This window comes from Euprymna scolopes, chromosome 18 (assembly GCF_053919585.1).
Source record: "Euprymna scolopes isolate OS-2025 chromosome 18, ASM5391958v1, whole genome shotgun sequence".
In the NCBI taxonomy this organism is placed as follows: domain Eukaryota; kingdom Metazoa; phylum Mollusca; class Cephalopoda; order Sepiida; family Sepiolidae; genus Euprymna; species Euprymna scolopes.
In genome coordinates, this window is record NC_136499.1 from 117,982,126 (window position 1) to 118,009,625 (window position 27,500).

The following is a 27,500-nucleotide window of genomic DNA, read 5'->3' on the forward strand; positions in this document are numbered from 1 at the left end:
ATATATATATATATATAAATATATATATATATATATATATATATATATATATATATATATATATATATATATATATATATATATATATATATATATATATATATACTGGTTCAGTGGTTCATGGTAAACGCCTAATTCTTCCTGAAATCACCAAAGGACGAGAGTGTATTTTTAAAGCAAATTAATACAGTCATTTAAGAAATTAGTTAAGTTATTAGTGAGAAATAAGTATATATATATATATATATATATATATATATATATATATATATAAATAATATAAATATATATATATATATATATTATATATATATAAATATATATATATATATGGATAAACATGCATATACAAAAAGGAATTACACATAAAAATATTGATATATAAACATATATATATAAACACACATATATGTATGTTGCAATGTTGCATATATATATATATATATATATATATATATATATATATATATATATATATATATATATATATATATATATATATATATAAAACAACGTCTTACGTACGACATAAAAAGAAACTACAATCTTAACACGTCTTCAATCATTCAATCATTCTAGAAATATACCCGGGGAGCTAAGTGCACGAAAACAATTTCACTTAAATGGTTAGTTAGAACTTGTCAAATATCTTTCCGTTAGAATGTATGAAATAGCGGGTAAATGGCTGGCCTCACCTTGGAGGCTCTATTCCCACTTAGAAAAATGCTAAGAAAATTATATATATATATATATATATATATATATATATATATATATATATATATATGTATGTATGTATATGTGTGTGTGTGTAGATGTAATATATATATAATATACAAATATAATATATAAATCTATATATATATAAATATAAATAGATATATACATACACATATATATACATACGTATATATATATATATAACTACATAAAATTAATATACGAAAGTATAGATTTATGCGTAAACTTTAAGTATTTACTTCAAAAGTGCTCAATACGTAGGTAGAGCTAGTTAATAATTTATAAAATATATATGGCGATTAAGCTACAGTGAATATTCTGCGTTTCATCCACTCTAGGACTCTTCAGGCTTATGCGCATAAGCCTGAAGAGTCCTAGAGTGGATGAAACGCGGAATATTCAGTGTAGCTTAATCGCCATATATATTTTACAAATTATATATATATCTATATATATTATATATATATATATATATATATATATATATATATATATATATATATATTCTATACACAGATATACATATAAACTTGCATCCACATAGATATACATACATATATATACACAATTCACATATACATACACACACGTATATACATATAACATATATACATGCATATATTTATACATGTGTCTATAAAGATATATATATTACCATGCACATGTGTGCGTGCGCGCGCGTATTTTCATATATGCGCGTGTGTGTGTGTGAGTAAAGAAAATTTATATATATATATATATATGTGTGTGTGTGTGTGTGTGTGTGTGTATATGTGTGTGTGCGTGTGTGTGTGTGTGTGTGGCAACCGAAAGAATTTAGATATACATATATATATATATATATATATATTTATATATATATATATATATATATATTAACATGCTGGTGCTGGTGTACGCGTGTGCATGCAGTTGCCTGTTTGTATATACGCGTGTGTGTAAAATGTGTGTGCGTATGATTATACAAAAAAACGACGAGTCGAATTTTCGTCATAAAGTACGTCAGACCAAATAAGTTGAAATTTTTTTTTTTTAAATATAGTACATGTCGAAAGGGAACTGGGGCGAATCACAAGTCAAATTGTAAAGCACTTGTTCTGCCGACGTCGCTGCTGCTGCTTCTTGGCGTTGGCTGCTGCTGCTGCTATTCTGCCAACCTCGTTCGCTGCGGCTGTTTGCTATAACGTCAGTCTCGTTTTCATCTTCTTACCAGCCGGACCTTATTCCCGGAAAGAACGTACGTCCTGTGTACACACACGCGCGCTGGTCAATCCCACACTATATCGTTGACCACAAGCTATCATCAGATGTACAACTGCTACCGTATGTTGGGTTTACACATCCGGACTACTTTACCATATTTAAGCACTTTTTCTGTTCGATGTCCGAAGATATAGCACGCACTCACACACGTTCCATTTGTGTTTATCTGAAAGGAGACGCACACACACACACACACACACACACACACACACACACAAGATAATTGTTCGTTTCTCAGAAAAGAAACAAAAATTGTATAGTTATATGCGTATATTTATGTTCCGGCTATAAAGGAGTATTTATTATAAATTTAAAAAAAGCGTTGTATTGTAAATTCTATGAGAGAGAAAACAAACAAATGTTTACAATAAATATAAAAAAGATATCCGATTGTTTATTTTTTAAATAAAAGAGGGCTGGACGTGGATCGGAAATCGTCCAAAACGGATTCATGGAGTTGATGTTTACCCGATTGCGACGTAATTAAAAAATCTTTAATTTTTGAAATTTTTTACTTTTCAACACGCTATTCACTTCGACGCCAAAAGCGGGGTACATTTAATTACCTACGTCTGGATTTTTTTTTTCGTTTTATTTATTCTTAAATATTGATTAAAAAAAAAAAAAATGAAAACAATTAAATGACCTTACTATATCTTGAGGAACATAAGGTCAAGTTTCTGACTCGCCCTTAAAAAAATAAAACAGGTGCGCGTCACTTCAAAAAGTACAATTAAAAAATATATATATATATACTTGCAACACTATATCTACACACATATTAAAATAAGCACACACACACACACACACATGTATAAAGAAGGCATACTTTAATTTGTGGAAAACAGTATTTTTTTTTTTTTTAACGGGCCAACACTGATATCTTGTGCGTGTGATCCGTGATGGCTTTAAGCCCGACGTATCCACGCCGTTTCTGACGTCCAGAAGGATCGTACAAGATTTGTGATTAAAAAAAAAAAAAAAAAAAAATCTCTCAAAATTATTCGACCGGAGGAAATATTCCAGATACCATGTTAACCCCAACTTCCACTCAGTACCATTATCCGGAGTACCTGCAACCTTTGCCAACAACGGTAAGTTTTGTGCCCCTTGCGCGAAGTTAAACGCGCGCGCACACACACACGCATGTGTCATATAGGTTATTATGCACACACGCGAATTTCGAAGATGTTTTCGTGGGTTTCGCTAATCGCCGGAAATGCAAAGGACCATTTAATTTATATATGAAATATATTACAATGTTTTACTGCTTTCTTTGTGCTTCTACAGAATTTGAATCGACCCGATTTTTGCTTAAATTAACCTCAAATTTAGTTTATCGTTTAAGAATCGGTTCCTTTTAACTTCTGTAAAACTAACGAATTATTCTTGTGAAAGGATGTATTTTCGAAATTTTATTTTCAAAATTGCGTAGTTGTGTAGTTTACAATCCGTGCTGAAATAATAACGTTATGATTTGGAAACTACTTCTTTACATGGGTAAGGCCGGGCTTTTTGAATATTCAGTACTTTCACCTAACAATTTAACAATTTTAATACAACAAAATTGAAATTATATATATATAAAGCATGGTTCGTAAATTGCTTAAGCCTCAAAATGTGTTCAATTTTATCCGTACTTCCACAGAGAAGGTACCGTGCTAAAATAATGTTATTATTTAGAAACCCATTCTTAATATATGGAAAGTGTTTTGTAAATATTTTGCACTTTCACCTTACAATTTAATAAACAAGATACAACTTAAATTTAACTTGAAAATGCTATAAAATATAGCACGGGACTTTCTCTGCATAAGCACCGATTTAGTTATGGATTTGTTCTTTAATACGGCAGAGGCGCGTTCGAAAATCAAATGGTTTCATTTGGATTAAGACCATAAAATTTATCCAGCAACAAAGAATCTAACTTAAGCATACAGACCTTTTGTTGAAATGAGTTAGATTCTAAGACTAGGTACTCTCCCAGGCATTACCATCTTTTCCGGAAGGGTGTAAATCATCTCGTGCGTTGTCTTAACTAAAGGACTTTTGGGGGTACTAGTGCATGCAGTGCACTTATTGATCCGTGCTGAAATAATAACGTTATTATTTTTAAAAAGCCGTTCTTAACATGGGGAGGGTGTTTTGTAACTATTCTATACTTTAACCTTACAATTGAATAAAAACAAAAGTTTAAACTTGGAAATATGATTTAAAAAATAGCGCGGATCAGTAAGTGCACTAGCACCACTTTTGGGAATTTTTTTTCTTTCTGTAACTTTCGGTCTTAGTTCAGATGTTGTAAATTCCAAGGTTCTTAGCTTTACGGAAAGATGAAAATGTATCTGTTCTGTTTGTGAAAACAATCCGTCTTGACTGATTTAATTTTGGCTGACGGACACGAATGAGGTCCCCCATTACCAAATAGGCATCGGCTATCATTTTGAACGCAGCGTTTGCAGGGATCGTTCGGTAAACAAAAATTGCGTGTGTGCACGGTCCTATTTTTACTTGGGGTTTTTATCTTAAAAAAAAAGAAAATGATTAGTTAGAAATTTAAAATTTTTTAAATACGCAATTTTCGAGTTTCATCACCCGACATATACAATTTCTAAATAAACAAAAAATAAACATGTTTATGATAAATGATATAGCAATTACAAAAATTCTGGTAATTTTTTACGACGTGCCCCTGCCCCACTGCCCCAGTGTATTTAAAGTCCCCAACCTCCCCATGTTAAGAACGGCTTTCGGAATAACGCCCTCCCTCGAAAGCTGTAAAAAAAAAAAAAAAAAAAAAAATACCAAAATTCCTAACAATTTTTGGGAAAATCGTGTTTAGAACAATTGAAAAAAAATCTCATTCGTATTGAAACAATCAGAATCGGTAATTGGCAAAATCGGACCCTTTTTAAGCATTTAAAATCGAAATTGACATCGGAAAAATCTGCATATTTTCCGATTCCAAAAATTTTTTTTTAGTTTTTTTTTTTTTTTTTTTTTTTCTTTTTTAAAGAGAAACCCGGGGTTTTGTATTACTGTACACATAGATTCGAAAAGGTTTAAAAAAAAAAAAAAAAAACTAGACAAAATACTGTTGGAAACTGGCTCAATAGAGGTTGCCGTGACATAGGCTGACATATAACCGGTGGGTTTTTGACAATATTTTGTATATTTTATTTTTAAAACTTTTCCCAAATTTACCGTGTCAAAGAGAGAGTCGGGCGCCATTTTTAATTTTCCAATATGTCGGTAAACACTGTTTTTCGGGATTAATAAACATGTTACATTAAATAAAAACACTATAAAATTATCCAGTCATGTAGAAAAATAGCTTATCTTTCCTTTGATAACATTTATTTGTTATATATTTGTTTTTTTGACAACTTTTTCGAATCTGTGTGTATAGTAATAGAAACTCAAAACCTATTTAATCAGATTGACGCATATGGTGGCAATTAATAGTAAAAGATGCTTTCGTTAAGAGTCGAACTTTGTTTACAAAGCCATTCGGCGGAAGTGACATCAGACAAATTTTAGGGTACAACAACACTGCATGTAGCTGTTTTTTCTTTCTTTTTTTTTTAAGCAAATATAAAAATAGTTTTATTCAGTCTTACTTAATAACAAAATTATAACCTTTATAATAAAAATGAGTAATCTGGCATATTCCTAGAGACAAGATTGACAAAATACTCTCTAACCCTATATCACATAAAAGGAACCCCATTTGGGGTTTGTATTACTGTACACATAGATTCGAAAAAGTTGTCAAAAAATAAATATATAACAGATAAATGTTATCAAAGGCAAGATAAGTTACTTTTCTACCAAATTGGATATATTTTTTGTGTTATTCAATGTAACATGTTTATTCGGCTCGAAAAACATGTAGTGTTTACCGATGTATTGGAAAATTCAACATGGCGCCCGACTCCCTCTTTAACACGGTAAGTTTGGGAAAAGGTGTTATAAATAATAAACTAGACAAAATACTATTAAAAAACCTCCGAATATATGTCAACTTATGTCACGGTAACATATATTGAGCGAATTTCTAACAGTATTTTGTCTAGTTTATTATTTATAACGCCTTTTCCCAAACTTAGTGTTAAAGAGGGAGTCGGGCGCCATTTTGAATTTTCCAATACATCGGTAAACACTTTATGCTTTTCGAGCTGAATAAACATGTTACATTGAATAAAAACACGAAAATTATATCCAGTTAGGTAGAAAAGTAACTTATCTTTCCTTTGATAACATTTATTTGTTATATATTTGTTTTTTGACAACTTTTTCGAATCTGTGTACAGTAATACAAACCCCAAATTTGCCTAATCACCGGTGTCGGTGTGTGTTACTATGTAAACAGCTTTAAATAAGAACATAACATACGCAATATAAACAGAACTTTTTGTTTTATTTTAAACAATATACAGGACTTTCTTTTAAATTTAAAACAATATAGTCACATTTATTTATTAATTTAATTGTTATATATTTATTTGCAGACCAATTGTTTTAAAACCATAGTTTTTTTGGTATTATTATACAAACACCGTGACAGCGTTAGGGTTAGGGGTTAGGGTTAGGGTTAATTCGCTGTCACGGTGTTTGTATAAATTTACCGTTTTTTTTTTATTGTTCTGTTCACAAATACAAATAAAAGTTGAAAAAAATATGCATTTTTTTTTTTATTTTAGTTTCCAAATTATGTGGAAGAAAAAAATTAGTAAATAAATAGCAAAATTAAATTTAAACTGACGAATCCAGTACATTCTATTGCCAAAGAAATTGCGTTTAATTCTTCGACACTAAAGAAATTCCTGTAGGTATTAGAATTAAATTATAAATAATTATGTGACTGTATTGTTTGAAAATTTTATTAAAAAAAAGTCCTGCATATTGTTTAAAATAAGGTGTTTATTATAAAAAGAAGACTGGCGTGTACACGCTAGAGGACCCTCTAGCGAAATACGCATAGGCTCTGATGTTGTACGCAATTCGTTCGAGGGAGCGTTCCTTATTTCGAAAAGGAAAGAAGTTTGTCGTGTGTGGCTTTTTTAAAATTTATTTTGGTTTGAACTTTGTGCTTTTCGGATTATTTGTTTTTTTTTTTTTATGGATATATTTTGTTTGGCCGGGGTTTTTTTTGGGGGGGGGGGTATTTTTTCTTTTTATTTTATTGGCCGGAGATTATAGTTATAGAAAATTTGGTGCAAGTACAGACTAGCACTTGTGGCTATAAACAAAAACTTTTGAGTACCTTTTATTGGGTTTGTATTACTGTACACATAGATTCGAAAAAGTTGTCAAAACAAATATATAACAAATGTTATCAAAGGCAAGATAAGTTACTTTTCTGCCAAACTGGATATATTTTTTGTGTTTTTATTCAATGTAACATATTTATTCAGCTCGAAAAACATAGTGTTTACCGATGTATTCGAAAATTCAAGATGGCGTCTCACACCCTCTTTAACACGGTAAGTTTGGAAAAAGGTTTTATAAATAAAAAACTATACAAAATACTATTCAAAACCCACCGAATATATGTCAACTTATGTCACAGTAACATATATTGAGCGAGTTTTTAACCGTATTTTATCCGGTTTTTTATTTATAACATCTTTTCCCACACTTACCGTGTTAAAGAGAGAATCAGACGCCATCTTGAATGTTCCAATACATTGGTAAACACTGTATGGTTTTCGAGCTGAATAAACATGTTACATTGAATAAAAACACGAAAAATATATCCAGTTTTTGACAACTTTTTCGAATCTGTGTACAGTAATACAAACCCCCTTTTATTTATTTATTTTTTTTTTTTACTAAAAAAAACCTACTCGAAGAGAACACGACTGTTTTTCTTTTAATAATTATTTTTTTATTCAAACGTAAAAAAAATAAAATTTTAATTTGGCTTGAGCTTTGCGATTTTCGGATTTAATTTTTCTTTTAGTTGGATTTACCAAACAATATGAAAACAATTTGGTGCACTTATGTTACCTTGATGTTTTTAAAATTTTATTTATGGTTTAACTGCCTCCCTAAATGTTTGAAGGGTTTCTAATGTCTTTAAATTTTTGGAACTTGTGTCCATACCCCCACAGCACCATTAAATTTGTCTTTTAAAAAAAAAAAAAAAACAGTAACAAAATAATCCGAAAATCACAAAGTTAAAGCCAAATTGACATATTTATCCCCCCCCCCCCACAAAAAAACACGGCCGCCCCCCTAAAAAAAATCAAAATAATCGGAAAAGCGAAAAGTTCAAGCAATAATAATAATAGGCCAGTTTCTTTCCTTTTCGGAATAATGAATGCTCCCTGGCACGAACTGCGTACAACATCGGAGCCGATGCGTATTTCGCTATAGGGGCCTCACTCGTGTACACCTCCGCCAAATATATTTATGAACTTTTTTTTTTTTTTAATCTAACATCAGATGTTGATATTATTTATAAATCAAACATAAAACTGTTATAAAGAATATTTATGAACTTTTTTTTTTCCCAACGAGATTTTGTTTAAAAAATATGAATATTTTTGGCGATTTTACACTATTCGGACGAAATTTCGGAAATCGTAATATTAAATTTGAAATGAATAGTATCTACGTATTCCTCGTATTTTTCAAATGATTATATCCAAAAATTACGAAAATCGATGATAGAAAATTATTTATTATAGGAAAGAGAATTTGATGAAAACGATCGTAAGACAGTTCAAAAGGGAGTTAATTTTCCGTTTTGATTCAAACAAGGTGGTGGCAATTTTTCACCTGCTAACACGGTTAAAATTGGTTCGTTTAACATTTCAGTAATATTCAGGTAATTTCTGTTGCATAATTTGGAAGCTAACATTGTAAATTATTAGAATTGACAAAAAAAATCAGCTGGAACCATTGATTTTTATCTGAAAACCCCTTTTATTGACAACAAAATCTCGTCCCAATTTTGTAGAAGCGCTCATTTTTTTAAATATAGTTATGAACATTTTTATCGAAACACGTGTAAGACGTATGAATGTAATATACTTGTGATATTTGAATTTACAAATTATATATATGCTCTAAAATTGCAATCCATTTTTATTGAAATTAAATAAATCTGGCAATTAAAAAAAAAAAAAACATTTATTGTATATATACATTAAAATTATAAAACGTAAGAAATCCAATTTAAAATCTTAAAATTAGAATTTACAATTTAATGGTACTTGTGCACTGTTTCGACGCTGAAATTACAGTAGTATTTAGAAAGTCATTCTTAACGTGGGGAGGGTGCTTTGTAACTATTCTGTATTTTCACCTAACAATTTAATAAACAAAAATAACCTAAAAACGGAAATTAACTTGGAAATACTATTAAAAATAGCGCGGGTACATAGTTGCATCAGCACCCAATTTATTAGCTAAATTTTACGACGTGCCCCACCCCACCCCCAGCGTATTATAAACACCCCAACCTCTCCATGTTAAGAACGGCTTTCGGAATAAATATCTTCCAACCTCGAAAACCGTTCTTAACATGGGAAGGTTGGGTGCGTTTTACTACGTCGGAGCAGGTCGTAAAAATACCATTTATTTCGACAAGCAATACTAGTTAAAAACTTTAACATTTTCCTTATTTCATGGAGTTTCAAGGAATGGCTCTTATCCTCAGGGGAAAGTAGTTATCGAAATAACATTCATAGGGTTTGTATTACTGTACACATAAATTCGAAAAAGTTGTCAAAAAAACAAATATATAACAAATATTATCAAAGGCAAGATAAGGTACTTTTCTACCAAACTGGATACATTTTTTTGTTTTTATTCAATGTAACATGTTTATTCAGCTCGAAAAACATGCGGTGTTTACCGATGTATTTGAAAATTCAAAATGGCGCCCGACACTCTCTTTAACATGGTAAGTTTAGAAAAACGTGTTATAAATAATAAACTAGATAAAATACTATTTAAAAAACACCGAATATATGTCAACTTATGCCACGGTAACATATAATGAGCGAATTTCTAACAGTATTTTATCTAGTTTATTATTTATAACATCTTTTCCTGAACTTACTGTGTTAAAGAGAGTGTCGGGCGCCATTTTGAATTTTCCAATACATCGGTAAACACTATGCTTTTCGAGCTGAATAAACATGTTACATTGAATAAAAATACGAAAAATATATCCAATTTGGTAGAAAAGTAACTTATCTTGCCTTTGATAACATTTATTTGTTATATATTTGTTTTTTGACAACTTTTTCGAATCTGTGTGTACAGTAATACAAACCCAGTTGATAACGTAGAAATGCTTAGGTTAAAAGAATCATCTAAATCGGTGGTTCTCAACCTTTTTTTTACTCATGGACCCCTTTTCCTTTCTTTTTATCTTGGTGGACCTCTTCATAACTATTGGTCATAAGACAATCTTTTATTTTTCACTCGTATAAATTTTGAGGTTTTAATAATCTAAGAAATATTATATAATTAAGCTTTATTTTAATGCAAATAAAGTATTCTACAACAACTATAAGTTTTGTTGTTTTGCCTGTGGACCCCAGAAATATTTCATGGACCCCTGGGGTCCATATGGACCCCGGTTGAGAACCATTGATCTAAATGAAGACTTAAGTCCTGGCTTGACGAGTAAAAGTTGAAAAAAAAAACATAGTACAACATAAAGAAAATTCAAATAAAATTACATTTTCAGTGACATGTGGTGGGTGGTTTTCTAACACCATTTTATCTTATTTCTTATTTTGAAATGAATATCAAGTCTTCAAAGATATCGCGGCCATCTTTTCTTATTCGCCGGCAGCCTCAACATTACTCGTTTTTCGAACCGAATAAACAGTTTACATTGAATAAAAACACTAAAATCTTACCCAGTTAGGTTGAAAAGTAACTTATCTTGCCTTTGGTAACATTTATTTTTTATATTTGTTTTTAACTTTTTCAAATCTGTGTACAGTAATACAAACCCGTTTTTCAGGTTTAATTCGAGTTTCACGATATCTTTTTTATTTATTAAATTTAAGTGAAAGGACAGAATAGTTACAAAACACCCTCTTCCCCAATGTTAATAATGTTATTTCAGTACGGTAACAAAAGTGCATACGTACCGAATTGTCATCCGATACTGGTGATTTGGTAGGCATGAAAGACTAGTGTATGTTTGTATAAAAGAACTAGCATTTCAGCCCGGCGTTGCCCGGGTGTTTGGAGGTGTCTGTTGAGCAAAAAAAAAAAAAAAAGCGGTCAATTTTTAACTTTGATGCCTGTTATGATCCGTTAACATTTATTGTTTTGGGCTCAAACTAAGTTAGATCCATGTCTAAGGAACCTATATTTAAAATTTCAAGTGTTTACCCAAAATTGGCGGAGGAGTTTGGTAGAGTTTTCAAAGGTCAAATCGTCGAACTTTGACTCTTTAACAGTCAAATTTCTGGCTGAAAGACGATTACCAAGATTTTTCCAAATCTCCATATCCTGTATATCAAATTTCGAGTCTGTAGACTTAAAATTGACAGCTATTGCGTGTGGAAATGTACACACAGACACATAGTTCACTTTTATAGATATATAGATAACTAGCATGGGTGCCAGGCGTTGCCCGGGTGTTTGGAGGTGCATGCTGAGCAAAAAAAAAAAAAAAAAAAAAACGGTAAATTTTTTTAAACTTTGACCTTTATCATGACCCCTTAACATTTGTTTTTGGCTCAAATCAAGTTATTACGTAGGATCCATGTCCAAGGAACCTATATCTAAAATTTCAAGTGTTTGGACCACAAATTGTCGGAGGAGTTTGGTAGAGTTCTCAAAGGTCAAATCGTTGAACTTTGACCCCTTAACAGCCAAATTTGTGGCCGAAAACCGATCAAAGATTTTCTCAAATCTCAGTACCCTGTATATCAAATTTTGAGTCTGTATACTTAAAATTGACAGATTATTGCGTAGTGAAATGTACACACACACACGTTCACTTTTATATATATATAGATATATAGATAATTATTAGTTAATTATAAATATGTGGTTTGTTTCAGATTCAAATTTCTTTTAATTCTATTTTCTATTATGCGTGCAATGCTATTTATAAGTGTCCTTTTTTCTTTTTCGACTCTCTCTAAATTGGTTGATACCTTTTTTTTTTTTTTTTTTAATACGCCATAATATGACGACGAAGAACCCTGGAGTTCGCCTGTACACACGCACTCTTCCCCTCCTCCCCTACACGTCAGTAATCGTTCGTCGAAGCTGTATTCATCGTGTTCACAAATTTATCAAATTGCAGATGCAGCGCTTATCTTTTCCAGAAACGGAAATAGTACCATGCCTATATAGGTACGAATAAAATATCAATACGAAAAATAGATAAATATTGGCTGAAGAGAGCTTGATATGGGTATCTAAAACGGTCCTATCGGGCTTGAACCCGACGGTACCAATAACTTATCTCATCTAACAACTTTCTGCACATTATGCCAGTTTTTCTTTAGCAGGGCTACTCCTATTTGGAACGCGCTAAGTTCCCACACCATTAATGCCTCCTCAGTAAATACCTTTTAGTTACGCCTGGCTGCAGAATGGAAGAACCACAAAAACCTATATCAATACCAATTTTCCTACTGAGCCAATGTTCTAGTGAATTACTAGAGCGACTTGATCCGCTTCGATAGAACAGGATCAAAATCTTAACATGTGCCCTTAATATCCGAGTCGGGTAACTAGACATATATATATATATATATATAAAATGAAAATTACAATTGAATTTACCAAAATGATCCAAGATGGTAAAATTAAAGTAAATTATAAATATTAAAGAATTAATATTTATAAAATTATCTCAGCCAGATATAAAAGCTCGATAAAACCAAATAGGAAATAGAGCTTATAATATGAGCAAACAGTTAATAAAATGTTAAACACTTTGAAATGAGTTAAAAACATATTTAATCTGAAAAGGAAACACTAGATAAATGGATAGTCCTTAATCCGCGGAGTTTCGAAGAAATACTCTCCTTCTCATTCCTACCCTCTGATGAGAAGGAGAGTATTTCTTCGAAACTCCGCGGATTAAGGACTATCCATTTATCTAGTGTTTCCTTTTCAGATTAAATGTTTTTAACTCATTTCAAAGTGTTTTTTAACATATTTTATTAACTGTTTGCTCATATATATATATATATATATATATTTTTTTTTTTTTTTTCTTGGCCTTCGGGACAAGATCAAAGTGTAGCATCTGTTCTTCGCTGCACTTCTATTTCTTGTTCTCTTTCGGTGGAGGAGAAATCCTTCACGACTGAGACAATTTTTATTTTTGTACCTTTTCTCCGCGTTAAAAAACGACCCTGGTGTCTAACTCTGTCCCGTGGGGAGGCATAGTAAATAGGTATATGTGTGTGTATGTATATATATATATATATATATATATATATATATATATATATATATATATATATATATATGTACTTGCTATGTTACAAGTATTAAAGAGTGATAATTAAGCCTATGACAAGAGAATATTCTTTTCATTATTTTGACTCTCGAGTATATATCAGTTAATGTTATGTTTTTAGATAGCGATGTATGTATGTGGTTACTGGTTCTCGGTTGATTAACTGCGTCGGGTATATACTCCAGAGCCAAAACAATGATACTATTCTCTTGTCATAGCCCTAGTAATAACTAATGAATTTGACGGGGTCATTAACAGTGCTGGCTGCTGCTCGGGTTTGTATTATAGTCCAGAGTTACGAAAAAGTGGTCAACAATTAAAAAAATATAACAAATAAATGTTATCAGAGGCGAGATAAGTTACTCTTCTACCTATCTGAAAAAATTTTGAGTGGTTTTACTCACTTTAAAACGTTTAATTGGTTCGAAAATAAGTGTTTATCGATATATGGTGAACAAGACAAATCGCGGCGAGTTTACTGTTAAATACTTAAGTTTGGAAAAATTACTTAAAACTAAAAAAAATATACATAATACTGTCAGAAACCTGCCCAATATATGTCACGGTAACATATACAAACCCAAGTACTCAATGAAAGATATATATATAATATATATATATATATATATGTTTGTGTGTATGACTACTTAATTTTATCACATGACTTGATATATGAAAATATAATTTTATGCGTAAATTTTCAGTATTTATTTCAGCAGTGCTTAATACATAGGTAGAGCTAGGTAGAGTAAGTTATAAAAATATATATGGCAATTAAGCGATACGCAATATTCCGTGTTTAATTCTCATGAAAATTCGTCAGGCTTATGACAATTATATATATTATTAATATAAACAAATTTACATTGTCGTTTAAAACCTCAACACGCGACTTAAATGGTTGCTTTCCACAGAAGAAACCGATGTGTATTGCAAAGGCATAGATTCGAAAAAGTGGCATTATATAAGTAGGCAAGATAAGTTACTTTTCTACCTAACTGGATAATTTTTTAGTGTTTTGATTTAATGTAACATGTTTATTTAGCTCTAAAACATAGTGAAAATAAATAATTATACAAAATACTGTTAGAAACTCACTCAATATATGTTACCGTGACATAGGCGAACATATATTCGGTGGGTTCTAACCGTATTTTGCGTAATTATTTAGTTTGAACTCATTTTCCCAAACTTACCGTATTCAACAGCGAGCACACTCCGCCATTTTGCTTTTTCAAATATATCGATAAACACTGCATGATTTTCGAACCGATTACACGTTTTAAAGTGAGTAAAACCACTAAATTATCAAGTTAGGTAGAAAAGTAACTTCTCTTGCCTTTAATAACATTTATTTGTTAAATATTTGATTTTTGACTACTTTTTTGAATCTGTATAATAAAACAAACCCAGAATTTTTATGCAACAGTAAAATTTTGGGAACAAGATTAACGTAGGTTTCTTATTGAACATAGAGTATTGCCCAAAACGGTCATATGTTTGAAGTGTCAAATTTCGAAAGCCGTTCTTAACATGAGGTTGGAGTTGTCTATTGCGAAAGCCGTTTTTAAGATGGGAGGTTGGAGGTGTTTATTCGTTGTAAGCATACTCGGAAATCTATAAAAATCGACATTTCCAATGTGAACGGTGAGTTGGACTTGTGTAAAAAAAACAAAAAAAACAAAAAAAAAAAAACAAAAAAAAAAAAACAAGGTATATCAAATTGACTTCGTTTAAAAATTAAATTTGTTTTTGTTAATGAATTTTTTTATAGATGTATAAAAAGTACAATTGTTGAATTTTATTTCCATTTTTTTTGATTTTTGGAGGGCGCATGCGTAATTTTTAAAAATGTTAAAACGGAATGAAATTTAAATGTGTGCTAAATTTTTGAAACAACTGTAAAACAGAGCGTTCTCCGCAAGTTTTACCCCCCCCCCCCTCAAAAAAAAAAAAAAGAAAAGTAAAATAGTGTTTGGGGGTCTATCGTATAAAATATTTAATATAACTCAGTATGTATATTTTATTTAAAACTTCCAAGATGTGGTCTAGTGTGTACCTTTTTACATAGTCACGATCATTAGTAATGTACTTTTGCCGGGAATTCCATGGCGCATCTCCGGTTCTGCCGCGCGTGTATGACAGGAGCTTTTTTTTTTTTTTTTTTTTGTCTCACGCCGTCAATATATACAAAAGACATGAAACTTTCAGGTCATTAACGCATAAGCTATCATGATAAAAATGCAATTTGCAATGTTTGATCCATTCGCGGGGAATAAAAAAAAATAGGTTTCATTACCGTGGGACTTCCTTCATGTGTGTGTCTGCGTGTATGTAATATATATATATAAATGAAAATCGTTAGATTCATATATATGCTCTGAAAGCGTTTTCATTGAGCTTAATTAAATCGTGCCAATTGGAGGATATATATATATATATATATATATATATATATATAATCGCAATCTTATAAATACAAGACTGATAAATTAAAAAAATGTATCCATTTTAAATGTGGAAATTGATGAATCACACAGGTAAGAAATTCATTTTTAGAGTATGAAAAGATTAGTAATTGCAATTAAGAATAGGAAATTGGATCAAATGTTTGTAACACGTCTTCTTCCTAAGATTAAGGGTGGTGGTGTTTGATCAACACTGCTGGGGAGCCATGATGTAATATACTGTTTTGTTTTTAAATCCCCGAAACAGTGTTTCATGGTAAACAACTGATGATGATCCCTTGAAAAATAAATTATTGGTATTATAGTAAATTCGAGAGCGAGTTGATGCAGTGATTGCAGGTGATTAAATGACTTACTGACTAGATGGCTTTCTAACGAATGATAAAAATTTTTTTTTTTTTTTTGGTATAGTTTTAAAGGTTAAAAACTTCAAAGACTATATATATATATATATATATATATATATATATATATATATATATATATATATATATATATATAATTTAGTTTTAACGTATTCAGAACATATATATGAATCTAATGATTTTCATTCATTTTCACCAGCTTACATCCTCTTTATTCTGGAAAAACAAACTTTGAAACTATTTGGCTTTTCCGAAGAAAGTATATTAACGTTCTCTTGTGAGTTGTTTGATGTTTCTACACCATTCTACAAAACACGGGTAAGAAAAAAAAAAATAAAAATATTATAAAAAAAAAAAAAAAAAAAAAAAAAAAATTTCTTTGGCTTTGTAATGTAAACTACTGATATATATACACACCCATTAGTGTGTGTGAGAGACGGGGGAGGAGATATACTAATTTCCTCCGTTGCACCTCTTGTATTTCGAGGATTTCTCTGAACGTTGATTATTGGAAAATATGACGCATCGCTGTGCGTGTGTTTCTGTGCGCGTGTGTTGGGGGTCCAAGTTGTCTTTTTGGGTCGAGAAAATAGGGAGACTGTACATGAGAGAGAGAGAAAGAAAATATTCGCCGTTTTCGCAGGCCGAATCATAATGGCACAAGCGCGTAGTTTTTAATTGCATCCAAAAAACATGGTGTTCCAAAAGTCCTGGGCATATTTCGTGTTCTTATACCTGCTTAACTATGGATGGTAGTAAAAGGAATGGTGTCATTCTAAAGCTAACTGCATTAAGTTTTTTGTTAGGCAATTGATTTTTTTTTTTTTCCACTCTTTTCAGGTCTTTATCATTAATTGTTCTCGAGATATTCAATGTCAGAATGTACTCAGGACATTCATTCCTTGATATGCTCTCAAATGATCTCGCGGGGTTTGTTTTACTGTACACATAGATTCGAAAAAGTTGTCACAAAACAAATATATAACAAATAAATGTTATCAAAGGCAAGTTACTTTTCTACCTAACTGGATATGTTTTTAGTGTCCATATTTAATATATGTTTATTCAGCTCGAAAACAGTGTTTGCCGATGTATTGAAAAATTTAAAATGGCAGCCGACTCTCTCTTTGAGGCGGTAAGTTTGAGAAAATGAGTTATAAATAAAAAAAAAAAACAGACAAAATACTGTTAGAAACTCGCTCAGTATATGTTACCGTGAGAGGGGCTGACATATATTCGGCGGGTTTTTAACAGTATTTAATACAAACCCTACCGATGTATTGGAAAATTTAAAATGGCAGCCGACACTTTCTCTTAGACGGTAAGTTTGGGAAAAGGAGTTATAAATAAAATAAAAGTCAAAATACTGTTAAAAACCCGCCGAATATATGTCAGCCTCTGTCATGGTAACATATATTGAGCGAGTTTCTGACAGTATTCTGTCTGTTTTTTTATTTATAACTCATTTTCCCAAACGTACCGCCTCAGAGAGTCGGCTGCCATTTTAAATTTTACAATACATCGGTAAACACTGTATGTTTTCGAGCTGAATAAACATATTACATTAAATATGAACACTAAAAACATATCCAGTTAGGTAGAAAAGTAACTTATCTTGCCTTTGAAAACATTATTTGTTATATATTTGTTTTGTGACATTTTCGAATCTGTTTACAGTAAAACAAACCCCGCGAGGGGTTTGTTTTACTGTACACATAGATTCGAAAAAGTTGTCAAAAAAACAAATATAAAACAAATAAGTTATCAAAGGCAAGATAAGTTACTTTTCTACCTAACTGGATATGTTTTTAGTGTTTTTATTCAATGTAACATGTTTATTCAGCTCGAAAAGCATACTTTTCTACCTAACTGAATAATCTTTTAGTGTTTTTATTTAATGTAACATGTTTATTCAGCTCGAAAAACAGTGTTTACCGATGTATTTGAAAATTACAAATGGCGCCAGACTCTGAACACGGTAAGTTTGGGAAAAGAGATAAAACTAAAAAACTATACAAAATACTGTTAGAAACTCACTCAATATATGTTACCATGACATACGCTGACGTATATTCGGTGGGTTTTTAACAGTATTTTTTATAGTTTTTTTTACTTTTAACTTCTTTTCTCAAACTTACCGTGTTCAACAGTCTGGCGCCATCGGTAAACGTTGTTATTTAATAACTTTTTCGAACTTGTTTGTATAGTAATACAAAGTCAAGTTTTTTTGGGTTTTTTTTTTTTTGTTTTTTATCGTTATTTAAATATTAAATGTGAAAATCATTTCAAATTAAAATCTGCTGATAAATACACATTTTTTGGGTTTATATTACTGTACACATAGATTCGAAAAAGTTGTCAAAAAGCAAATATATAACAAATAAATGTTATCAAAGGCAAGATAAGTTACTTTTCTATCTAACTGGATATGTTTTTAGTGTTTATATTTAATGTAACAAGTTTATTCAGCTCGAAAAACATAGTGTTTACCGATGTATTGGAGCCGACTCTCTTGAACACAGTAAGTTTGGGGAAAGGAGTTAAAAATAATTTAAAAAAAAAAAAAAAAAAGGCAAAATACTATTAGAAACTCGCTCAATATATGTTACCGTGACATAGGCTGACATATACTCGGCGGGTTTTTAACAGTATTTTGTATAGTTTTTTTATTATTTATAACTCCTTTTTCCAACTTACCGTCTCCGAGAAAGAATCGGCCGCCATTTTGAATTTTCCAATACATCGGTAAACACTGTTTTTCGAGTTGAATAAACAAGTTACATTAAATATAAACACTAAAATCATATCCAGTTAGGTAGAAGAGTAACTTATCTTGCCTTTGATAACATTTATTTGTTATATAATTGTTTTGCGACAACTTTTTTAAATAGTTTTTTTTTTAATTTTTTTTTTTTTTTTAAACAATACACATGGTTATGAAAAGGTGTACAAAAGGAAACAAATATCTAACTAGCTGGACGTTGCCCGAGCATTGCCCGGTTGTACGAGACGCTTAAACATGATATTTTTATTTATGCAGATTGTGTATATGTATTATAGAATCAACCTTCTATTGAAAATTATATATTACGAGGAATAATTCGTCCGGTGAACTAATTCGCAAAATAAATAAATAAATAAAAATATTCTCGTTCATCAAATTGTGCGCGCGCGCGTGTTTACAATAGTACGTCAGCTAATATTTAGGCTTCACGATGAATGCCTTGAAGAAGTTGCTTTTAATTAATGTATAGTTTTAAAACATGCAAACGAAGAAATGATTTGCAGCGATTTTAAATAGTACCTCTTTTACCGCAAAATTTAACCGATTAATAAGAAAATTAAAATAAAATGAGGTACACCCGGACTTGAACGGGGGATCATCCGATCTGTAGTCGAATGCTCAACCATTAAGCTATTTCTTTAGGTGACAAGAAATCTAAAGGGTTTTTATTTTATTTTTATTTTTTTTTTTTTAAAGATAAACTGATTTGCTGAGATTTTATTTCCCTTGGCCGGTGTAACGTAAAATATTCCCTGTAAATATTCTTTTTTTTATATCGGTAAGAAAGAAAGACTTTTAAAGATCGGATTTAAAAAAACATTTTTTTTTATTTATCGGATGAATTTCTGTACAAAACATATGTAAGAAAACTGCCAAATATAAATAACCTTTGTGTAAAATTTGCAAAAGATAGGCTCAGTCGTTTCGGAATCTATGAGGAAGGAACTCTCACACACTGACTTTTATATAGTAGATAGATAGATAATTGTTACTAAAGGCAAGAAAAGTTACTCTTCTACCTAACTGAATAAGTTTTTGATGTTTTATTTAAATTAGGATATTTATTTGGTTTGAAGGACATTAGTGTCTAGCGTTAGGCGAGAACAAGAAAAATGGCTGCGAATTGAAACGTAAATATTTGAAGTTTCGAAAATATTATTTAATTGGAATTCATTATTGCGATGATTATATTATTTTTTTTATTTTTTTGCGGACTATTATCCTCATCTTTTTTCTCGGTTGTTTCACGACGTTTCGGCCAACTCTACCTCTGGCCTTCGTCAGGTGGTAACCGCAACGGGATAGGAACAATAAATCTCCTGACTGCATTCCATAGTTGTTGTTGTCTCACCACGTTTTTGAGTAGGATTGAAACCGCCATCTTCAGACAATTCTCATCTGGAACTGTAGAGATTCAAAGTCTCTTTCAGCTGTGCCGGTGGAATTACAAATGATCTAAATAAAACGGCCATATTGGATAACTTGTTATTCTTTAACTAATGTTTACATATTTGAAGTGCGTATTTTTCAATGCAAAATGTGTATTTCTCTATAGATTTTAACTCTAAATGATTTCTCGTGTAATAATAATAATAATAATAATAATAAAACATTAAATTTTTTCGCATTCAACATAATGACCCCTCCAAAAAAAAAAAAAACAAACAAAAAAACAATAATTACTTAAAAATAAAATGAAATGCTGTTAGAACCCCACCTAATAAATTTTACCGTGACATTAATTGGTGCGTTTCTAACAGTATTTCTTTTGTCTTTAAAACACTAAAAAAATATCTAGCTAGGTAGAAGAGTGAGTTATCCTGCCTTTGATAACATTTCTTTGCTATATATATTGTATATTTTCCATACCTCGGTCTATTGTAAAACAAACCCCCTTTTTCACTGATCCCGTTTGTGGATCAAATAATCAGACACACTATGCCCTTAAACCGGTTGTGTAAATAATCGAGCAAACAAAATCCGAAATATGACTAGTCTTTCTCTGCTCATCTTGACATTGTTTCCAGTCGTCCTAGACGTCTCTTTGTCACTCAACTCAAGCATTAGCGGTTCATAGGTGCAGTTGCGAATTGCGCAACACTTGCCTCTTTATGCAGGCACTCTTACAGAGTGTGCATTAATCTGTCGAAACTGAAAGATGTCCAATATCACTACCAAATAAAAACCGCAATTTTAAAGTATTTATTAGAATAGAAATATAAATGTTACCGAAGGAAAAATCGAAAATTAAACAAAATATTAATAGAACATTGAATTTTTGCATGATTATTTATATTTATCGGCTGTTACTATCGATATTTTAATTTTCGATTTTTGAGCGATTATGGAGGATCCAAGTACAACCGATATTTCTTCGTTCAATCTTACACTTGAGACTACTTTTGTTCCACAGTAATGAAACACTTTAAAATAAGGCTCAAATATGGCTTTAACGAGATCACCATTTTGTTTTTCGTTTTAAACTGACAGAATTTAAAGTACTTGTAGTTTTAATTAATAATAATAATAATAATAATAATAATAAACTGGACTATACATTGCAACACATAAAACTTATCCAGATTGATAGAGTACTTATCTTGCCTTTGGTAACAGTTATTTGTTGTGTATTTTTTTTTTTTTTGCCTATTGCAATGATCACCAGTAAATGTCTCGTTCAAATCTATTTTATATCTACAAAGGTGAGAATGTGTGTGTGTGTGGACACTTCTCAACCTATTTACTCAACGAATTTTTTCTCTATCGACTTGAAATTCGGTATATAGGGCATTCAGACATTTGGAAAAATTTTTTAATCGGTTTTCATTCGGAAAAAGGACTATGGGGTAAAAATTGAAAAATTGGTACTTCTTGGGGTCATCAGATTTTTATCTCTTTGTCAACTGTTGTTCACATGAGAGATTCCTTATGTTAAAAATAAGTAAGTTTGAAAACACTTTTAAAGCTCATGTCATCAAGCTGGCCTAATGGTTATCGTACTTGATTCACTGTCTTTGCGTTTTGGTTTCGATCTCAACATGAGGATTTATTTTTTGTATGTACAAGAATTGAACTGTTTAGAAAAAAACGTAATACTGGTATGCACATGTTTCGGTTTCTTTGTTTTTTTTTTTTTTTTTTTTTTTTTTTTTTTTTTACTCAAACTTCTGCACAAATTAAAATATATTTATGAGTATTTTGCAACAGGACAACGCCGTGCGGACTCCTAGTTAAAATTTAAAAAAAAAAAGAAAAATTTAATGGCAAAGTGCCAAGTATTATAATTTATTGTTTTAAACTGAACGTAAAGAATTTTCTTGGGTGCCTCTGGTATATCAAAGAACCGGCATAACGCGAAAAGCACTGTAAATAATTATTAATGCGGGTGTGTTTCTGCGTTCGTTCTTTTCTCTTCAACTGACAAGCTGGGAAAAGGAAAACGTGTAACCACCTCCACACTCCTTACTCCCCACAAGAACGTGGGTGTACGCCTCTCTCTCTCTCTCTCTCTCTCTCCTTTTGCTCGGGTTAACGAGAGCTCTACCGACACAAACGACAGTTATTGAGATAAATAGTTAAGGAGTGTTCCCCCTCCTTGGTTTTCTTTGGTGTGTGTGTACTCTGGTCAACCCAATATGCGGGTTGGAAGGCTGGATATGGAAGCAAGAAAACTCGTAATTTACTGTCTATTGGAGAGAACTGCTCAACCACATCTTTGCGTGTGTGTAGAGCACCTGTATACTTAAGCTTTCGTTTCATTAAAGGTTTAAAATTGCACTTTAGGGTCCATCATTGAAGGACGCATGTTTTTATTTTTTTTTTTTACAAGCCAATTATTATACTAATGTACTTAGAGAATATAAAAGATCTTGTCCCACTTCGATTTAAAAAAAAAAAAAAAAAAAAAAAAAATTATTCTGAGGAATGACACTAGCAGCACCGTGCCCTGATGTTACCCGGGAATACTTAGACAACTAAAAATATCCATTAACCGAAAAAATTCAGTCAGCTGGGAGTTTTCATTCTGGCTTAAAGCGACCATGTCGGCAACTCATTTGATCCTGTGGGCCGGATCGTGTTGGCTGGACAAAAAAAAAAACATTAATGAAAAAATCAAGGAAAATTACATGTGCAGACTACTGTCAATCTAAATATTTAACACTGTAATAAAAATAAACATTGAGAAACCATAAAAACAAAAGGAAATCTTTAAAAAAAAAAATAAAATAAATAAATAAAAATAGTTTTCCTTGAGGAACGTCAAAATATGACAAACTGAAACAAGATTGTCCTTTTCAAGCTGTCCCCGCTTAATGTCTGTCGCTGGTCGGTCGATCAACCCCTCTCTGTTTTGGTTTTATGATTATTTTTTTAATTTTATTTATTTTTTTTTTTTTTTACGCAGAAATGGGGGTGGTTGGTTTTATTTATTTTTGCGGTCATAATATTCTAATTAGGTTGCGTGGATCAGATGAAGAGAACAGCAGGCCCTTGTCTCTGATATTAAAAAAAAAGTCATCGGTAATCAAGCTAGCAGACCGGATCGGGCCCGAGGGCTTTAGGTTGCCGACTCTTTTTCTTGGTCCCTGTTCAGTTTCAAGAGGTCCATCTGCCCTCTGCTTTACTTTCCACTCTTGGAGAAGGCGTTAGTTGCACGTTTAACCTTTATCGGCGATAAAAAAAAATATCCATAAACAAAACTGATTTATAGCAAAATGAAAACGTGAATTGATTTAAGAAAAATTGAAAACGAATAGTTAATTAATGAGATGTTCTTCTGTAAAGCAGTATGCAAATTAGTTCATATTACAACATCGATTGCACACAAATAATATATTATTAGAACACTATTTTTTTTTACTGTGGATTTGAATTATGCGTTTTAAGCTACATAGGCACGAAAGTATCATGTAACTCTATAAAGCTGCCATTCACCCATGCACCGAGTATTGATGTCACATTTGGGTGGTGTTACTAGTCTTTCACTAACCAAATTTTCAAAACAAGATGGCGGCCTCGATTGTCGTACATTTAGTCTAATAAAAAAATGTTAAAATAATAAATTGTTTTTCGGGTTTTATTTCAGCTTTAGGGTTTTTGTCTGTCAAATAATTTACGCCGCTGAAGTACACATTTGCCTTATAATCACGACGCAAAAACTATTAAAAAAATAGCTTAAAACCTAGTTATGAAGTGTTCATTTTCTTTGGGAACGTTTAGTAAACTTCTAACCACACGCACGTGTGTGTGTGTTAGGACGATTATTCGGAATCGGAACTTTTGGAGATATCGGAATCGGTAAACTGCCTATTTCTCGATGTCAAAAACGATTCCTTTATCTTGGCACTTCTACACTATTAGGACGAAATTTCGGCAATCGTAATACTGAATTTCACATGAAAACGATAGTATCTACTTATTCCTCGTATTTTTAAAAAATAATTATATCCAAAAATTACGAAAATCGATAAGGTTTAAAATTATTTATTAAAGAAAATATATAATTTGATAAAAACGATCGTAAGACACAGAAGAATTCTAAAAGGAAGTAATTTTCTGTTTCGATTTAAACAAGATGGCCACAATTGTTAACCTGCTACCACAATTAAAAGTTTTTTTTGTTTTTTTTTTTCAAATAATTCAGTAATATTCAGATAATTCCAACTGCATAATTTGGGAGCTACCATTGGAAAATATCAGTTGAAACTATTGTTTTTTATTTGAAAACTCCATTTATCGACTACAAAATCTCGTCCCAATAGTGTAGAAGCGACATTATCTTTTATTTTAATTTGATTTTGTTTAAAACAAAATCTTCAACTACTGATAAAGTAATAAATATTTGATTTTTGAACTTCTAGTAAAGCTTAATGTATGTAGATCACCCCCACATGTTTTTACATTTGAGAAAATATATGTACCAGGGCTTTACATTGCGAGTGAAACAGTCGCATTTACGAGTGATTTTTCAAAGTGGCGACTAAAAATAATGAAACGCTTATCTTTTGGCGATTGTATTTCTTTCAATGACAATCTTCCAAAGCTCACTACTGAATGAAAAATATTTCTTCAACTTTTTTTTATAAAACGAACAAAGTTAAATTATTTAAACAATAAATATTTTAATAGAACAATATACTTTTTTTTAAACGAAGGCTGTTTAAAAAACGTCCGAAGAAATTAGTATGTTTATACCTTGAAGTATTAACATAAAATTGGCTGTATACTTAAATTTACACTTATTAAGACAGAAAAATCTTTATAATGTACATACTCGTCACAGAACGAAAATGTCATATTCTAAAAATCATGTGGGTTTGGCTAGTAACTTTTCTATTTGGCTTGTAAACGAAAATATTTAGTTGTTAAAGATAAACTAAAGATGAATTTGTCCATAGAGCCCTGTGTATATTTAATGTCCTTTTACAGTAATCGGGGGGGGGGTGACATTTTTATAGTTCAATAGACATTTATAAAGAATCGGAACTGATAATTGCATCGGAATCAGGAAAAAATATTGGACTCATCCCATCACTATTATATACATATATTGTAATAAAGAGATTATTCCAATAAATTCCGACACAATTACTGATTCCGATTTTTTATTTTTTAAATATCTTAAATATTTAACTGTAGTTTTGGTGTTTTTTAAATTATTTTTCAAATTACAGTATTATAAAAAAAAAAAATTGGGTTTGTATAACAATCCAGAGGAACGAAAAAGTGTTAAAAAAACATAACAAATGTTATCAGAGGCAAGATAAATTACTCTTCTACCTATCGCATTAAAACGTTTAATCACTTCGAAAATCCAAAATAGTTTATCGATATATGTTAAAAAAGACAAATGGCGGCGAACCCTGTTAAATACGTTAAGTTAAGGAAAATGCGTTAAAACTAAAATATTATACAAAATACTGTCAGAAACCTACCGAATATATGCCAGCCAATGTCACATTAACATATATTAAGTGAGTTTCTATCAGTATTTTGTATACTTTTTTAGTTTTAGCTCATTTTCCCAAACTTAACATATTTAACAGAGAGGTTTAGATGACGTTTATTTGTAATATTTTTATTTTTTGAACCGATTGTCCTACGTCTGTGCATTGTAATACAACCCACACACACACCCACATCACACACACACATACACACATATAATATAATAAATTGGAAATGTGTATTAGATTTTTTTTCAAGCGAGTATTAAAATAGTTTCCAATGAGGTACGAATAGTTATACACGTTTGAAAATGCGATTGTTTTAGCAAATAACTTTTCCAAACTGTCGGACATTTCAGCGTTTTGTGTTTGTTTGTTTTTGTTTTGTTTTTTTTGTTTTTTTTAGGGGGTGGGGTAAATTAGTACGTGCAAAATGAATAGCCGATGCTTAAATGTATAAACATTTTTATCCCTCCCTTTACTTAAAAATTCATCCAAAATCAGGAAATTAACCAATTTTAATGAAATTTTAAGCATTTATCAAATAATAATCACATTATTTTTATTTGAATCCTAGTGGAAATGTATTTTGTGTAAACAAACAAAAAAATACGTTTACTGAAGTTATGGTTTTCAGTGGTAAAAAAAAAAAAAAAAAAAAAAAAAAAAAAAAAACGCAAGAATTTATTTTTGCTTTTTTTATGAAAATAAATCATTGTAAATTGTAAGCATTGTTTAATGTTTTCACACAAATATTATAACTGCAAAAAAAATTCTACTTGTTTTCAATTTTTTATGTAAGATCCTAATATTTTCTTTGCTTGAATGAACGTGAGACTTTCAGCCTAACATAATTTCTATATAAGCTTTAAAAAAAATTAATATTTAAGCAGGAACTTAGAAAAAAAAATTAATTAAAAATGGTAAAAACTATACAAACGTTCCCGATAGGAATGTACGGATGTACGGCTGTAAATAAGAGAAACGCAGCACTCCCTTCCGCCATTTAAATTCGTGACGTCATTTTCAGACAGCTTTTTGACTTTGAGATTTTTGGCTTCTGTAGAATGAAAATTTGCACGATTTTTCGTTTGTTGTGATAATGTAGGTGTGTCAGAAACTTCGTAAAAAATATTGAATAATTCAACCTCCTGTCTTTCCAAGCTTATAACTACTCGAAAAATGTAATTCAAACCCTATTTTTTTTTTCAATTAAAGGGGCAAGGACCAAGGTTTCATTTTTAAAAAAAACACACACACAAACAACGTGGTTTAAAAATAATGATTTTAAACTTCGGAATTTGCAGGTAAATTTCCAAAAAAACTGTTCTTTTTTTTGTTTTAAATTTGAATATATTATTTATTGATCTTTTTCCTTTAATTTGTGGTATATAAAACTTTGACACATAAATTATGTACTTTTTAATAGACATTTCAAAATAGGGGGGGGGGGCGTGAATTAAAAAA

General features: G+C 30.8%; 1 protein-coding gene across 1 annotated transcript in view; it reads left to right on the plus strand.

Moving 5' to 3' along the window:
- Nucleotides 1-2,850: 2,850 nt before the first annotated feature.
- The window catches only part of LOC145297789 (zinc finger protein Noc-like), a 59,955-nt gene continuing 35,305 nt past the window's right edge, over nt 2,851-27,500 (plus strand). Inside the window, exon 1 of the mRNA XM_080144074.1 lies at nt 2,851-3,098. Coding sequence (XP_080000200.1) covers nt 3,036-3,098 — 63 coding nt within the window. The 5' untranslated portion in view covers nt 2,851-3,035. The remainder of the gene's footprint in view (nt 3,099-27,500) is intronic.